At 44.1% G+C, this 17,975-nt stretch overlaps 1 protein-coding gene across 1 annotated transcript; it reads right to left on the minus strand.

The window, feature by feature from the left end:
- Positions 1-1,142: 1,142 nt before the first annotated feature.
- On the minus strand, positions 1,143-9,212 carry LOC124619606 (prostaglandin reductase 1-like). Its single transcript, XM_047146108.1, has 3 exons — positions 8,976-9,212; positions 4,983-5,339; positions 1,143-1,780 (listed from the first exon to the last, which is right to left on the minus strand). Exons 1-3 carry the CDS (start codon positions 9,186-9,188, stop codon positions 1,328-1,330), a joined length of 1,023 nt encoding a protein of 340 aa, XP_047002064.1. The 5' UTR covers positions 9,189-9,212; the 3' UTR covers positions 1,143-1,327.
- Between the last annotated feature and the right edge of the window lie 8,763 nt (positions 9,213-17,975).

The following is a 17,975-nucleotide window of genomic DNA, read 5'->3' on the forward strand; positions in this document are numbered from 1 at the left end:
GATTTGTCAAGGCAAACTGATCTGTTAAGTTAAATCGTTCGTTGCAGCTCTTATATTTACTCAAAATACGAGACACTAAAACTATTAAGGCCTCTGTATACAACTATAAATCCGATTTACACCACACAACGTAGGGAAGTTAAGATATTATAATTGATAGTAGCGAACCCGGCAGTGCTTCGCACTTGCTAAATATTTCCTTCTATCCCCACTCTCTGTCCATCCCCTCCTGCCCCTCTCTTTGTCCGTGTCCTGCTCTTCCTCCCTCCCTTTATACATTTCCTCCTCCTCCTCCCCCCACCCCCACACACACAGTACATGTCCTCCACTCACCCGTCAATCTTTCTCCAGCTGCTTCTCACCCCCTCTCTGTCTGTCCCCTCCTTCCCCATCTCTCTTTGCAGTTTCTCCCCCTCTCCTCCTCTCTGTCCATCTCCACTTTCCCTCTCTCTCTGACCTCAAGCCTTGTTTCTTGTTAACAGAAACAGAACCCTGATAGGGAAATGAAGACACTTAAAATGAATTGGTAAATCAGTTAGGATCATTAATGTAAGGGGTACAGGAGAGATGTGCAAAACTTCTGGATCAGAGAGGACGGTAGCTCCTCTGACAGTGTTTCGCATAGTTTTAATCCATAACCAGGTAGGGTTGCCAACCTTCAGATGACACAGATCCCATAGCAGTGTTCAAATCATAAGTCGATAAGCTATAAAAACAACATTCCTGTTTCCTCTAAAAACTGAATGTATCAAAGAAAACAAAACAGCACAATACTGTGTACACAAATTTTGTGTAAATTTAAGTAGAAGGAGCATGAATATATATGGAAGAGGCAATTTCTCTAATGGTTAAAGTGCCCTGGTGTCTAATTTAAAACTGACTTTGAGAAAAAGAACGAAACAGCACATTTTTACAGCACAGCTTTTCCTTTCCCCCAGTCAGATTTAAGAGGAAAAAATGTACATCGTTGTTTAAGAAAATATATAGCCTATGTCTGACCGAATGTTACCAGAACATTGCATAAAAATTAGAAATAAAACTGTCAAGAACTTTTCGAAGTATTTGCTAACAATGTTTACATTTACATATTGTATATTCATATTTATTTATTCAACATATATATATATAAAAAACATATGACCTATGTCTTTAAAAACATTTATTAGAGAATAGCGTAAAAATTTGAAATAAATCAGCCAAAAACGCTTCGAACATCTTACTAACAACTTTTATACTTGCTAACATTTTTTATAACACACACATTAAAGATGTGAACATTTGAATTAAATCGAACAAAACTTTTCCATTTTTGATAGTTGAGGAGTGTTCACAATTTGACAACAGCTTTCCCAAAGTTCTCACCTCTCAGCATACCGATGAAGGCTTTGGGAGTATTGGCAAAGCCGTGGCTCACAGTTTCCCTATACTTGAGTTTCCCCTCTTTTACCCACTGCTGCAGTTGGGTGATTCCCTCGTCCCAGCGGTCGTGCCACCGAGTATAGGAGCAGCCCTCAAGGCGAAGTTGGTTGGCAAGAAATGTGAACGGCAGGGTGACCAACTTTTGGGACTGAGATTCATTGTACTGAGAGATGCCGCCGATAACAGTGATACGACCACGGTAGCGCATATGGCTGATGACCTTAGTGCTCATGTCGCCCCCCACGTTGTCGAAGTACACGTCGACACCATCTGGTGCAGCCTGCTTCAGGGCGGTGGACACGTCTGTCGTCTTGTAGTTAAAAGCGTGGTGGAAGCCCAGCTCCTCCTTCAGCCATTTCACCTGAGAACAAGAGACATGTATCATAGCAATACAAGATGTTGGTTGAACCTGTTTGCTAAGTTACTTACTTCTCTCAGACTTATATTAGCTGTGAAAAACAATGAATTCCTGTCTTGGTGTAAAAAATATATTCTTATAAAACGATAGTTACGGTAGGTTAATAGATACGGTAAATTACCTGCGGAGAAATGCTCTTGTCCGAGCTCAAATGTGTGTACCTCTTTAAAAGACTCTTACAATAAATTGGAGAATCAGCTGCTTCAATCCTCATTACATATTCTTCACCAAAAATTTTGGAATGCTTGTATATTCATGCCATTTTAACACAGAAAATTATATATCCCTTTAATCAGGTTCTCTTTGTAGATTCCTTCATACTTCATTTCCATCTCACTACGACTGTCTGTATTTGCCTGTTTCCACTATCTCCTTTTTCTTCCATTGATTTACACTATATTCCACTGCCACTGTCTCTTGTTTCACTTACACTGTCTCCTTTAGTCTTTCTTGCGCATTGGTATTGTGTCCACCATACCTCAGCAGCTCAAAAGTTCTGGTGATGTAACTTAATACTTCGCACACACCCCGAGTTTAAAATTTCGGTTTAAAATATGCCGTCCCCTTTACCTACTTGTTGAAGTTTGCCGGTCTGAGAGGGTGCAGACCTACCACCCCACTAAGTCTATGTAAGGTCTCCACTCAACTGTATTTTTCGTTTCCACTTTCTCCTATCTCTTTTACTCCTACTGTTTCTCTCTCCTGCCACGTTTCTTGTACTGCCTCTGTCTCTCACTGTCCATCAGTATCTCCTCTCTCTCCCTTTGATTCCCGCACCTTTTGGCTTCATCCACCTCTCTTCCAACATCACTGTCTCCTCTGACTTTCTCTCACGCTGACATTGTCTCTCTTCTACTGTTACCGTCTCTGTGCTGCTCTCTTTCAGCACAAAAAGTGTGACTATGTTCCAATGCCAGAATTTGCAATGAGGATGGAGTGATGAGGATTGAGACACCTGTTCCCCACTTTTCTGTCAGAGTATTTTAAAGAGGAACATACTCGCCTTTTTTGTGCCCCGACACGAGCACTTTTCCGTTGCTTCCCTACTTTTACCTGCTAAAGCAGCGTGTGCTGCTTATATAAAACGAAATCTGTAGAACAGTAAAGTTTTGACTATTTGTGTCTATCAACGGATTCATATACATTGATACATATCAATAACAAACAAATAATATAGATTAACACATAACTGTTTGCTTTTCATTTTTTCTGGATGCTTTGGTCATCGATCGCAGTTCAACGAAAACTCGCGACTTATGATCTGTATCTTGAAAGGGTAAAAATGTTATAAGAAATATTTTACTAAATTTTCAGTCTCTCCAGATTCAAATAATTTTTGGCAGTCATTGTAAGTTCTTTTCAGTCATTTTGAGACCCTTTTTAGCCAATTTTTTGTCACTACGCTATCACTTAGAGCATACATTTTTATTGGCGAGAAAATGCCGACTAGAAACATAGACGACTTCAGAACCACAGAAAAATTGATGAAGTTATTGGACCAACGAGAGCATTTGCTGGACTGACCCAGAGGCCCAACCCTCCATAGACAAACGAGAGCCAAGAATTCTTGAAAAGTACATCTCACAGATCAGTCCATCATCTCTCGGTTTTCGCCTGAAGATGAAAGCATGTCTCATTTCCAAAGGGTCCTAAGGACTCAATACAACCCAAAAGAATGCTGTATAGTAATCTGAGTATTTATTTGTCAGGAATAATCTCGACTGAACTAACAAAAGACGTTAAACACCATCTGAGTGCAAGTATGTTGTAAGCAAATGTTGAGGTTGTTCGATGTCTCCTCTTTCCAATGTTTACGTTATTAGATCTGGCCACCACTCACCACATTTACTTTTGTCCCAACCCACAGGTAAGGCTCTCAGTTCTCTATAAAATGTTCAACCAGTGCCCAAATGCACTAACTTGTAGTTTTTTGTGTCATGTCACTCAGAAATTTAAGATTAGTGTTAGGTACTGTCGCGCATTCGTCCCACTCAGCGTCGTCAGTTACACACAGTGAAGGGTCGGAGTTTATGCAAAGACAAAAAATTGACAGTTTAAGACGACTTTAATATTTTTCAGTATTGATACTGAGATCATCTGGCTGAATTGTTCAGACTTATAGAAAAATATAAAACACAATGCACACGCATCGTGTTCTCAACAACATCCACACCCATTTTACTTCCTGCTTCGTTTCCAGCTACTCGCTGACTCCCTTGCCCACCTATGCACTGCAAGCCCCTCCACTACATCTACATCTACGTTTATACTCCCCAAGCCACCAAACTGTGTGTGGCGGAGGGCACTTTACGTGCCACTGTCATTTCCGCCCTTTCCTGTTCCACTCGCGTATGGTTCGCGGAAAGAACAACTGCCAGAAAGCCTCCGTGCGCGCTCGAATCTCTCTAATTTTACATTCGTGATCTCCTCGGGAGGTATAAGTAGGGGGAAGCAATATATTCGATACCTCATCCAGAAACGCACCGTCTCGAAACCTGGCGAGCAAGCTACACCGCGATGCAGAGCGCCTCTCTTGCAGAGTCTGCCACTTGAGTTTATTAAACAACTCCGTAACGCTATCACGGTTACCAAATAACCCTGTGACGAAACGCGCCGCTCTTCTTTGGATCTTCTCTATCTCCTCCGTCAACCTGATCTGGTACGGATCCCACACTGATGAGCAATACTCAAGTATAGGTCGAACGAGTGTTTTGTAAGCCACCTCCTTTGTTGATGGACTACATTTTCTGAGCACTCTCCCAATGAATCTCAACCTGGTACCCGCCTTACCAACAATTAATTTTATATGATCATTCCACTTCAAATAGTTCCGCACGCATAATTCCAGATATTTTACAGAAGTAACTGCTACCAGTGTTTGTTCCGCTATCATATAATGATACAATAAAGGATCCTTCTTTCTATGTATTCGCAATACATTACATTTGTCTATGTTAAGGGTCAGTTGCCACTCCCTGCACCAAGTGCCTATCCGCTGCAGATCATATATATATATATATATATATATATATATATATATATATATATATATATATATATTCTCCTGATGACATTCCTGCCAAATGTTACCCTCTATAATGGACACACAAGTTACAGGCAGGTTGAGCAAAATGTAAATACGTACCTTAGCGTCAGATCCAGCGAAGCCGATGACAGTGCAGCCCTTGATGAGCGCTATCTGCCCCACTATGCTGCCCACAGCCCCCGCAGCGCCACTGACCACGACCACCTCTCCCGCCTTGGGCTGGCAGACCTCCAGCAGCGGGAAGTAGCCGCTGATTCCAGGCATACCGAGCACTCCCAAGGACAGGGATACTGGCAGATCCCCCAGGTCTGGCACCAGCATGGGCGGCGACAGGACGACGGGGGGCGGCACGTCTGGCCCCACATCAGCCACTGTGCGGTCGCGCCACCCCCAGTAGGCCACGATGTGTCGCCCCACTGGGAAACCTGCAGCCCGGCTCTCCACAATCCGCGCTACCTGTGGGCAGACCTCACCGTTACAGCACCATAACACAAAGCACCAGGCCAAGTGGCGACATCTGCTGGTAGCATGGCATGTAGGGTCCCACTTCACCCACCAGTGGCAGTACTATGCCTGTTTCTCAAGCTTGACAAGTGAACCTATGACTAAATGTGCAGCTCTCAGGACATAAGAAACGTAAGAATACGTTAATAACACGTAATATCGACCCCATACAAGTTCCTACCCTAAGCAGGTCAACCCTACTCCACCAGTATAATTGATACTGACCTCAGTATCCTTAGCTTCTCTAAAGTCGAGAGTAGCAGATAGCGCCAGTTTATTGCCTTCCTCATATGTGGCCTAATTACTGTTCCCTGCAACAGCTACCAGAGAAGGCACTCCACTCTTATATGATGAAAGCATTTGAAAACTTCCTTGATGTATAAATGCAGATGCCTTATATTCAACTGGTACTGTGACCCAACCCGCAGACAAAGTTCGCACCAAAATACCCAGTACCCTAACACTTTCCAAACTAATGTAATATAACTATCGCAACCTAAAAATGGTTACCAGAAGGTTATCCACACCCAGATCAACCGATCTGATAGTACCAATTTTTAATATCCCGATGATATAATGAATGCTGCTTCTCTCTTTCAAAAAATCTTGACTAAAACTACCTCTCACCAAGCTCCTTTCGCTCCATGAAATCTTGTAATTCTCAGAGAATCTCGTTGTCACTACCGCTCATTCAGTTCGAACCACAAGTGGGACATGGTACATGTCACTTGCACTTTAGAGACAGATGGGTAATTTACTTAATGCTAAACGAATCTGGAACTGTCATCAGTCATGCAGGTATACCCTATCTTCACTAACTATAATCTCAAGTAAGTACTCAAGTAAATATTGCAAAGCTTACCATTCACAACCTGCACCACGCTATCTATCGCTTCCAAGTCACCATTTTCACCTAAACAATCTTATTAAAGCTTATATTTTCGCCTTCTACCTTCAAGAACTGTAATTAGCCATGAAAATCCAAATTTAATCTCACGTGGCCCTCAAATGTCCATGACAGCATAGAAACATCCATTACCCGCCTAGTTACCAAGTTACAATTCATAAACACCATAACATGAACCAATTTAGATGTGTCAATACAGCAAGCGATACTAAGCCACTATTGGAAAGAAACACAACAGAGCACTCGTCTAGTGACTCTGCGACATTCCCCCTCGTTAAAGAATCTACATTCTCCTTTGTACAAACCGCTGCAAGTCTATATGACCCTGTACTTTGTATTGGTCATTATCTCGATTCTCGGTCAAACTCAGAAATTCCCTTCTTCCTAAATGTATGTCTTACATCCAAATTTATCTTTATATGTTCAAGTTCATTCACCTAGTCATTTCCTGTATGAACATCAGAACAAGTTTCATTTCTCACAGCTCCTATTCCTATCCATGTGTGGCATTCTGGTCACTTACTCAAGCTCCTTTTCTATAAGCTTTTAAGCAATTTTATTTGTATAAATATGTTCCTTATGAAAAGCCAACCATCCAGTTTAACAAACAACAGTAACTTCTCTCAAATTTTCCATCAAACTGCATGTGTGCTCCATGGAGCCGTCCTGTCACCACTGATTTGTTTTGTACACACAGCTGATATCCAAAATCTCTACCTATCCCACCACATTTGCAGCTGCTATATTATTCAAACGACACCGCCTCTCTTGCCATACATACAACCCTCCATTCATCCATCTCAACATCTTCAACTCATGATTGAACAGTACCTACTTATCCCTCAACCCAGTGAGAAACTCATCAGTCACTACAGGAAAAACCACCAAAGCATACACTCCCGAAGGCTTCTACCTTACAAATCACAACCGTCCAATCCACCTAACTAATTCAATGAAAATATGTTGATCTATCACTCGAACGAAAACTAAACTGTGTCTCCATTTATGAGGATAAAACGAGAAATGGCATAACCAGATTTTCCAGAAAGTTCGCTCACTGGAAGAGGGGTCAAAATAAATGAACATGAGCCTCAGTTTAAACGTAGATATTCGACCGTTTCATAAAAAAACGACGGTCAAGGTACTTTATCTGCCTTTTAGCGAGCAATAAGTTCAACCAAAGAAGTGGCGCAGTGGCTAGCGTCGAGAATTCACACTTTCTGGGCCCTGTGTTCGAAAGCCGATTAATATTTTTAGTTTTGTTTTCATTTCTCTACCCGTGTTCATAGAAGTTTACTACACGAATGTTTTCTGATGTACATTCAATTGACATTGTCTGTATTCATCTACTAATTGTACGTCTGGTGAATGAATTTTTTAAAAAAATAAAAAAAGTGAATGAGAAAATTATTTGAAATTCTTTCGGTGAAATTTCAGCTGTCTGTCTTGATCCGTAATCAAATCACGACCATCTCCCACGCAACTAGATTCTCATCCATCCCAACATCCGGTCAAGAATTCATCCTTGCACAATTCACGGGGAGACCGAAACTTCAACATGTCATCAACCACATATCTACAACCTGTAGTCGTACATTCATTACAGTCCCGTACAGGGGAGACATTTTGATTGAAAGTTGCTTGTCCGGTTTCGGCAGATAAATACGATATTGCAACAGCTGTGTCGTTTCGAAGTACGATGCAATATTCGTTCGGACACGCATGCATGTGCATCGTACTTCGGAACAACACAGGCAGTGAAATATCGTGTAGATACTGAAAGGTCACCTATAACTTGTTTAGAAATCAGCTGCAGTTGTAAGAGTCGAAGAACATGAATGGGAGGCCGTAACTGAAATGGGAGGGACACATGGTTGTAGGCTATCCCTCATGATATTCAAACTGTGCATTAAGCAAGCAGTAAAAGAAGAGGAGATATTTCAGAATGGAATTAAAGTTCCAGAAGGAGAAATAATGCACTAATGTTTGCCAGTGGATTGAAATTCTGTCAAAAAGTGAAATGATTTGGGATATAATTTGAATGGCTGGCATAATTTCTCCAAAATGGGTTATAAGATGAATATCAACGCAACTAAAATAAGGCTGAGTATAACTGTATTAAATTAGGTGATGTTGATGAAATTAGAAGATGAAATGAGAAACTAAATGTAATGCTCACATTATTATGTATTGGTGGTGCCTGCAGTAACAATGAATCAAATATTTATAGAAATCACACCAATTATCTCACTTGTATTTCAACAATTTTGTAACAGGCGGAGAACAAACAGGGTGATACAACCACTTCTGATAGAAGTTCTGCGTGTAACAGTACAAAGCAGATCGCTTAGACACTGATATTGTGCAGTCCTGAGTAAATCATTCTCATCCGCGTTTATTGTGGCACCCACCGTAAACATGAACAGACTGATAGTGTTTTGAAACGCAATGGCCAGGCAACTTCTAAACGGTGGTCATCGATGGCCGTGGAAGTCTAGACGCATCACAAAATTAAAACGCAGTACAGTAGCAGTAAGTGGCGTCACTTGCAGTATCTTCCTGTTTCCACATAAAACTTTTATGACGTCACTTGAGTGACGTCACTATCGTTGCATATGGCTGACATACTGGTTACCAGTCTGGGTCGGATAAGGAAAGAAAGCAGATTAGAGATCCCTTACCTGGGCCGCGATCATGGTGTCTCCCACTTTCTGTCCGTATTTCTCCGTGCCTCCGATAACCCTCTGGAAGGGATCAACGCTAAAGTAGACTGCCTCAGCTAGGATTTGTCCATCCTTGAGGGATGGCAGGTCCTCCTCCTCGACGCGAAAATCCTCCGGTCGAGGTTCTCCCTGGAAGCTTCTGGCGAGGACGATTTTGCGTGCCTTCACCATGGTCGCTGGTGCTGCTCTGGCGACTCGAACGCGGCAGCTTAAGTAAAACGACCGTCAAGGCCTTATCGAATTGTTGGCGGTAACTCTGTGGCTTGCGTAACTCGCAGGAAGAGCTTGCTGTGTGTCCATGACTAAGCAGTACTGGGCATTACTGGCATATTTCGGGATATGCAATCGCTCGGGCCTATTAAATACGTTGATGGGCGTCTCTGTGGTTAACGTCGCGCACGATGTGATAAAATAGTGCTGATAATGCCCAGAGTACTGCGGAACTTAAGACAACTTCGTATTAAGAGCTATGATTGCACTCTTATATTCTAATTTTGATATGCAGGGTGATTGTAATTAAAGTTAAACTTTCAAACAGCTGTAGAAACAACACCACTGGTCAGAATGACGTCAAATTGGAACGGAATATTATTAAAAAAAAATGGCTCTGAGCACTATGGGACTTAACATCTGAGGTCATCAGTCCCCTAGAACTTAGAACTACTTAAACCTAACTAACTTAAGGACATCACACACATCCATGCCCGAGGCAGGATTCGAACCTGCGACCATAACGATCGCGCGGTTCCAGACTGAAGCGCCCAGAACCGCTCGGCCACACCGGCCGGTGGAATATTATCGGAGAAGGGAGAAAACGTATGGCAGAAGAAAAATAAACTGCTACAAAATGTAGCAATAGATGTCGCTGTAAGCATCATAATTTAATAGTGGCCGACTACAAATGACAAGTGAATAATACAACAAAGCTTAAGGTGTACGTCTGAAGATAAACAAACTGTACTACGCAGTGCGCATTGGGGTAAAGAAGTGATGCTGTTAGTTACGTAATAAACCCATCCACCACGGCACGGTCATATCACATTGGATGGGAAAAATCGGTTCTCAACTGTCCTGAGGCCAAAAACCGCATAAAAAGCCTCACTAATATCGGTTTTTAATTGCTCTGAGGTCAAAAACCGCATAAAAGCATGTTCCACAACTGATCGAAGTGTTTCCGGGATCACGTTCAGAATGTGCTGCGCAATGCGTGCCTTCAGTGCAGCTAAGTTTGCATTCGGAACACTGCACACAACATCTTTCAGATAGCCCACAGCCAGAAGTCACAGTGATTAAGATCAGGTGATCGGGACGGACAGGCTGTAGGGAAATGGCGGTTGATAATTCTAACATTTCCGAAATGGCGCTTCAGCAGCTGCTTAACTGGATTTGCAATGTGTGGAGGTTCTCCATCTTGCATGAAAATGATCCCATCCACACATCCACGCTGTTGGAGAGCTGCAATGACGTGGTTGCGCAAAAGACACTCGTAGCGCTTACCAGTGACGGTACGGGTAACAGGACCAGAAGCACCTGTCTCTTCGAAAAAATATGGTCCTATGATAAATGATGCCGTAAACCCGCACCATACAATGAACTTTTCAGGATGAAGTGGTACTGGTTGATTTGCGTGTGGATTTTCTATCCTATGTATCGGCATATCCTGTCAGATGAAAGTGGGCTTCGCCTAGCCACAAAATCTTCCACGGCCAGTCATTGTCCATTTCCATGTGAGCAAGAATTCTAAAGCAAAGGTCTCTCTCTTGCTGGCAGGTCAACAGCAAGCGAGTTCAAATGGCTCTGAGCACTATGGGACTTAACATCTGAGGTCATCAGTCCCCTAGAACTTAGAACTACTTAAACCTAACTAACCTAAGGACAGCACACATCACCCAGCCATCACGAGGCAGAGAAAATCCCTGACCCCGCCGGGAATCGAACCCGCGAACCCGGGCGTGGGAAGCGAGAACGCTACCGCACGACCACGAGATGCGGGCGTACGGCAGCAAGCGACTCGTGTACACGGGTAATTTTGAATGGACTGCAAAGAAGGATATTTCGTAGGATTTTACGCACCGTGCTCAACGGTATGTCCAACGCTCACGCAATTCTCCTTGCTCTACACGTTTGCACATCACCACTCATCTCCTCCTGCATTGCTGTGGCCATTGCTTTCACTAACGTCGAATCAATTCGTTTCCTCCCTCTACCAGGCTGCACACCAAGAGAACCCGTCTTTGCGAATTTCCGAATCATTTTCTCCAGATTCACGGCAGTAATCGGACCAAGGCCTTTTTTCAAACCCTCCAGTGTCCGGAACTTCTGCAAATGGTTCAAATGGCTCTGAGCACTATGGGACTCAACTGCTGAGGTCATTAGTCCGCTAGAACTTAGAACTAGTTAAACCTAACAAACCTAAGGACATCACACACATCCATGCCCGAGGCAGGATTCGAACCTGCGACCGTAGCGGTCTCGCGGTTCCAGACTGCAGCGCCAGAACCGCGCGGCCACTTTGGCCGGCGGAACTTCTGCAGAGCGACATGCGCACAGTCATCATTCTTGTAATACAGCTTTGCATTGAGACAGTCATGGTGAACGTCGCAGACGCGGAAGGAGGAAAAGCCGTGTACCGGGCGTGTTTATACCATCTTCAATGGGTCGTGCGCATGACAGGGGTTTTCATTTAAGTATTCTGACATATACAGTGCCAGTCATTGATCAATTTTCGCACTATTATTTTTTTCTTCTGCCATACATTTTCACCCTTCTCCTATAATATTCCGTTGCAATTTGACGTCATTCTGACGACGGGTGTTATTTCTTCAGCGTTTTGAAAATTCAACTTTAATTATAATCATCATGTATTTGAATCTGCAGAAGAAGAAAATGAAATTTATCCGTCGGATTTTCAATTGATTTTTCGTAGATAATGTTTTGCCTTTCCTCGTGTCTCCTTCCGTTTCCTAAACTGCTTTCATCCAAGGACGTAAGGCCAGTACAAAACCTGCAAGAAGCGGAAAGGTGGTGACACAGCAATATGGAACAGCACGACAGTTAGAAGTTGGAAGGTTTTAGTGACTGTAAGGCACAAAGAAAATAGTAATCTGCTGATGCATCGGCAACTAATGCAAATGAGAAACAAGAAACTTACCATCAGAAATTGGATTCAAGGTATTAAGCAGCGACGATTCCGAAGAAGTGTCTCCACTAGTTCATTCAAACAACTCTCAGAACATGTACTGAAATCGATGTTTAGGTACCTTTTATGTTACGTCAAGTCTCTCGTTTGCATTTTGTTTAGAATTTCTTCTTTTCGTCAGAGAATATTACGTTGCTTTCACGCATATTTCAATTGTTCTCAGTGAAATTTTAAAATCATCTGTGTGTTGATTTTTAAATCTAATGCACATCATCTTGTATGGGAAGACATTGACTGAAAAAGTAGCTTGTGTGCCGAAATAACAATTACTATACCAGAGCCTCCCAAGTTCGCCAAGTGGGTGTGTTGGGATTAGGATAGGTGGAATCAGCAACAGGTTTCAAAAATTTTGCGCATTCAGTGTTTTCAAACTTACACCTCCGACAGTGCTGCAAAGGAGTTGATTCCATAAAGCTAAAGTGCGATAGTTATGTATAATATTTATGAAGTTTCTAGCCTTACCTACTTTCAATGTAGGAAGGAACATAAAAATGTAGAGTAGGATATAATCCCAATAATCGCAGTTGTAGAATTATGAGGGCTGGAACTTTAATAGTGGCAACTACTTATTTACAGCTCGTACAAAACAGATGTGTGTTTCGAAGTTTTACTGACCTTCAAAGTAGTCACCAGCATTGTTTCCAACCCGTAGCCACAGATGTGGAAGTCGTAGGATACTCTTAGCAGTGCCAGTTGTGTTGACAGTTCGAGCGGTGCGGTCTATTGAACGACGAATTTGCAGCAGTTCTGAAGCGAATGCCGTGAAATGTTTCCTTCAGTTTCGAAATCGAGTTGAACTTACGAGGGCTTAAGTCAGGGGAGTGCAGTAGGTGGTATAGCACTTAGCAGCCCCATCAGTCAAACAAATCAGTAACAGCTTGCACTGCACGTGCTTGTGCATTGTCCTGTAAAATGATGTTCAGGTCCTGCAGAAAGTGTCATCAATTTTGTCTTTGAGCTGTTCGTTTTTCGAACACAACCTACGACCACCTTAGAGACAGAAGTGATGACACTTTCAGCAGGACCTGACCATAATTTTGCAGGACAATGCTCAAGCACATACAGTGAAAGCTGTTACTGATTTGTTTGACTGATGCGGTTGCTAAGTGCTATACTACCTACTGCACTCCCCTGACTTATGCCCTCGTGAGTTCAACTCGATTTCTAAACTGAAGGAAACATTTCACGGCATTCGCTTCAGAACTGCTACAAATTCGTAGGGCAATAGACAGCGCCACTCGAACTGTCAACACAACTGGCACTGCTAAGAGCATCCTACGACTTCCACATCACTGGCAACGGGTTATAAACAATGCCGGTGACTACATTGAAGGTCAGTAAAACTTTGAAACACACATATATTTTGTACGAGCTGTAAATAAATAGTTGTCACTATTAAAGTTCCAACCCTCGTATTTAGAATCTATTGCCTCTGATACAATCAGTCGCTTTGGAATGGCAAGTTTTAATAGTATGTGTCACACACAATTGTACTTTTCCTGCAGACTGCGACCTACGGGCGACAATGAGCCAGGTGGAGCGCTTATAACGCTGAGTTAAACCACCCTGGATCTCACGTTACGGTTTAGACCATGCATGATTTCCACCTGCATCGGACGCTTTTTGTGTTTATTCCGTGCTCATTTCCACACCGTTTTGGACTTCATGTTTCTCCATAGACTGCCTCGCGTAGAGAGTTTTCGTTTCCTCTCACGGGGCTTGTTGAGCCATTGTCTGCCCGTGCAACACCTTGTGCCGATAGTGCTACTTAGCGGCTTTGTCTTGCCTGTGCAGATACTGAAGTGGCGAAGAAACATGTTCTTACGAGTGTGTCGCCCCTGTCTTTTTGATTGTTTTCCACGGTGATAATTTTGGGTCACCATGAACCCAGCATTCCAGCAGTTCTTGCAGGATCAGTCGCAACTCCAAAAGGAGCGACAGAATCAGATGCAGGCGTTGATAAACCAGAATGCAGAAACATATCGCGCCCTTACCACACACGTGTTGGACCAGGCGCCCACTGTCCAGTTTTCTTCCCCGGACTCCATTTACCGGTTGCGAGTCTACGGAAAGTGGGAGAATTACCTGCGCCGGTTTTGCTGCACTACCAGGCAAGGCGTGTGGTCGATCCAATCTATAAAGCCGCCTTGTTACCGTCCAGCAGTGTGGGGTTTTGTGAACTTGTGCAAAAGTTGAAACCTTACAGTGAGCCCGAGAAACTCCTCTTTGACGAACTTTGGCAGTTTCTTATTTAGTATTTCGGACATCAAGCCCCATGTGGTGCTTGCACTGTATCAGATTAACGTGCACCGCTAGTGCCCCAGGCAGTCGTATGCGGTCTGAATTGCCAATTTTAAAGAGTCTCTTACGCAAGTGTCGTTTTGAGTGTCCCAGATATGCTACCCCGCATGCAGACTCAATAATCCAGGAGGTGAGTATCCAGTTATAAACCTGGCCCGTCGTGCCTCCCAGTAATGCAATGGTGCTGTTCTGTCCCATCAGAACGCAGATGCCACAGAACATCTCGCGGCCTACACATAAAAATACTTTCCGTAGCGTTGAGAAAGAGGCGCTGGCTATTGTTTTTGCATGATGGAAAATTACTTCTCATCACTGACCACAAGCTGCTGGTTTCCTCATTTTGCCCTCTTTTCCAGCTACCAGATAGGACTGCCCGTCGATTGCAGAGGTAAACCTTCCTTCTTAGTAATTATTGATATTATTACATTCATCATGCTAATGCTGATGCATTGTTGCGGCCGCTGGCCGGCTCGATCTGCAGTTTAATCGGCAGAAAAGTCTTGTGTTCACGTTGGACGATACCTGGCGGTAAACTTTGTTGGATTTTTCGTTGACAGCATGAGAGTTCTCGACCGACATGATCGCCGACTCGCTGTTCCGGAAGATGTTGTCGGTTCCCCGGATGTGTTGGCCAAATTTGATCTCGTTTTGTGCAGCTCCAGGGTGGTATATGCTTTTTCTCCTTCGCTATCATCTCAACGAAGTCCAGGAAGTGTTCTTGGTTACCGCAGGGGAGTAACCCCCCCCCCCCCCAATACACCAGTTTTTGCCTGCATCGCACTGTGGTATGACTTGTATGCAGGTGCTGGCATGACATCACACGTACTGGTCAGTGACTTATCACGATACTGAACATTTGGTGTTGGCTTGCACAGAACCAGGTTGTGTCAACTCGCCAGTTCTCCCCTTTGCTGGTAGTATCTAACTACCAACCCATTTTGGAAGTGGAGTGCTTCATGTGAACATTCAAGACCCAAATGAAGAAGTCTGTGGTGCCTCATCCCACAATTACACCCTGGTGGGTTTCCAGGATACATACCATGTTGATCCCTGTTAACGGGTGTAGAATGGCGGAACGTTTGCATAGGTGCCAACAGTGGGGTCACCTGCATGTGCTGTGCCTTGGACCACAGCAGACTGCTGCTGCCGTTTGGGAGCCAGGTTTTAGGTGGCAACAGGGATGGATGCCAGGCGTTGTGCTCGGCTATAAACATCAGCAGCTGTTTGTGGTGGGTGTCAGTTGGTAGCAGCTAACCAACCGTGCAAATCAGTTGCACCTGCAGCACACTGGGTCGCCTCTGCCACTGTCTTCCCGTTGGCCAGGCGCCAGAGTTGGGCATGTTATTGTTCTAGGTGCAGGCTCCCACTTGCAGTGGTGTGCTTCTCCTTCCAGATCATTAACATTATCTGCTGCCCTCCTTTCACTTACTTCCTCAGGCACCAGCAAGGCTCGCTCCCTCGCCTGCTGATGTGGAACCTATGGATTTTGAAACATCCTCTTCCTGCTCTACCTCCTCTTCCCTCGCCAGTGGATATGGCATCGCCTCTGCTGCTGCTGGTGGACCAAACAGTCCCTCAGCCTACAGTCCTTCCCACCCATCTAGCAGAGCCAGCAATGTTGGCATTGTCTCCTTTGGTGGTTGGTCTACTGCCGAGGTCTCTGGCACTAAAACTGGGTCTGCACTGGAGGACGCGCCCCAAGCCTGGCCATTTCAAGTTCTACATAGCCTTCTCTTGGGGAAGGATTTAGTGTGTCCAGCAGTAGACATTGTGATCGAGGGTGATGGGCTGACACGGATAGCTCAGTAGACTAGCATGGACAGCTGCAATGGGCTGCACATGTGAATCGTTGTATGGGCACACCTGCTAATGAAAGTGTTAACGTAGAGGTGACAGTAAGCTGGGTTGGGCAGTTCTAACACTGAGTTCAAAACCTTTAGACATCGCCTTGCACTTCGGATCAGGCATTGTTTGCGTGTGCTCAGCTGTCACCCATCCATGCCAGCCATGTGTTGCGTTTATCCCATACTCATCTCTATGCGGTTTTGTACTTTATGCTTCCCTATAGATTGAATTGCACTGCGAGACTTCGGTTTCTCTTGCAGGGTTCTGTTCCGTTTTTTTTTCTTTATTTTAGTCGAGTAACTGTCAACCTGTACAATACCTTGTACTGACAGTATTGTTTAGTAGTATTGTCATGCCCACGCAGATGCCAAATGAGCAAACGAATTTTAGACAGCCGCAGTGTTAGAGATAATACGCAAGTGGAAGAGTTCATTACTATCCCCTACGTCTTCTTAGCTGCTTTCATATTGTATACTTCTTCATGCTCATGGCGAATTAAGTTACGTAGATTAGTCCTGACGTGAGTTGTCTGTAATATCTGAGAAAACTATTTATATACGTGAACTAATCTACTTGCTACCACTGTTTTGTATAAAGGAATTAATTTTGGCTAGAGAAAGAGTTATTTCGTTAGCCATTGAAATCCATCTGGCAAGACGCGTGGAAAACCCCCGACTCTGGCGATGCAGCGAATTATGCTCACCATGAGTATGGCTATTGCGCCAACTGTAAGCTGCAGTAGTGCTGTCCTTTTGTGGAGGCAACACTAAGATGTTGCAGGCCCAACTGCGATGCAACACCAAGTCGATATGTCCTCTATAGGAACCATCCAAACATTCGATCCGACCGAAGCACAGTATGGTGCACACACCTCTGCATTGAAACCTCAAGTCGATGTGGACACCTCCACTTCCAAATGCCTAGTGACGTCCCTCATGACGCTCTCTTATGACGTTGTAATTGCTTCCCGCCAAAACGGAGCTAGCTGCCAATTGCGAAATTAAGAAAGGCTGCTGCCCAATCGCAAGAATTCTCTCCGGATAGAGAATTTCGCCAAGATAGCGCATCTCCTCCTATCGCCAATCGTAACAAGAACATCTCCTATGCCACCAAAAAACGTTTGTTTCAAACCTGCATTCTTGACACGACACACGACTACCCCAATAGCGCTTTCTCGTGCATATGTCGTTAGCCTCGCACCTCGGGGCTCGAGAAATAAAGCAGAAGCCGCTATGAGGCTAGAGTTTGTTACTTGTAGCACACGCTTTCTACACCTGGTGGTCTACAAAGCACGGGAAGACGCCCCTCCCCCTGCACTCGGCGTCGCACTACTCACCTATCGGACGTTAGTCTGTGCAGTCGTGTAGGTAGGTGGGCACCAGCTGAACACCCCTCATGACGGGCGTTGCAGCCTCCGCTCTACTTGTTCACTACCCAGGTGGCCGAGCCTTGTCCCCAGCTGGTTCCGTTTGTCCGCCGCGTTTTCTGCTTACCGTTTCAAAACCAACGCGCTGTTTATACTCATGTGCACCAGAAATTTTCACAACCGAGTGAACTGATCGCCGTGTTAATAAAGGAGCGAAATGACAATTAGGCCACTGTACTTGCATCTC

This window comes from Schistocerca americana, chromosome 6 (genome assembly GCF_021461395.2).
Source record: "Schistocerca americana isolate TAMUIC-IGC-003095 chromosome 6, iqSchAmer2.1, whole genome shotgun sequence".
NCBI lineage: Eukaryota > Metazoa > Arthropoda > Insecta > Orthoptera > Acrididae > Schistocerca > Schistocerca americana.

Bases quoted from the DNA above. Each gene is read 5' to 3' on its own strand.
- LOC124619606 (XM_047146108.1), bottom strand. From the start codon at position 9,188: ATGGTGAAGGCACGCAAAATCGTCCTCGCCAGAAGCTTCCAGGGAGAA. The intron at 5,340-8,975 runs GTAAGGGATCTC...GTCTGCCCACAG, and splicing joins ACACCATGATCGCGGCCCAG to GTAGCGCGGATTGTGGAGAG. The intron at 1,781-4,982 runs GTACGTATTTAC...TCTTGTTCTCAG, and splicing joins TCGCTGGATCTGACGCTAAG to GTGAAATGGCTGAAGGAGGA.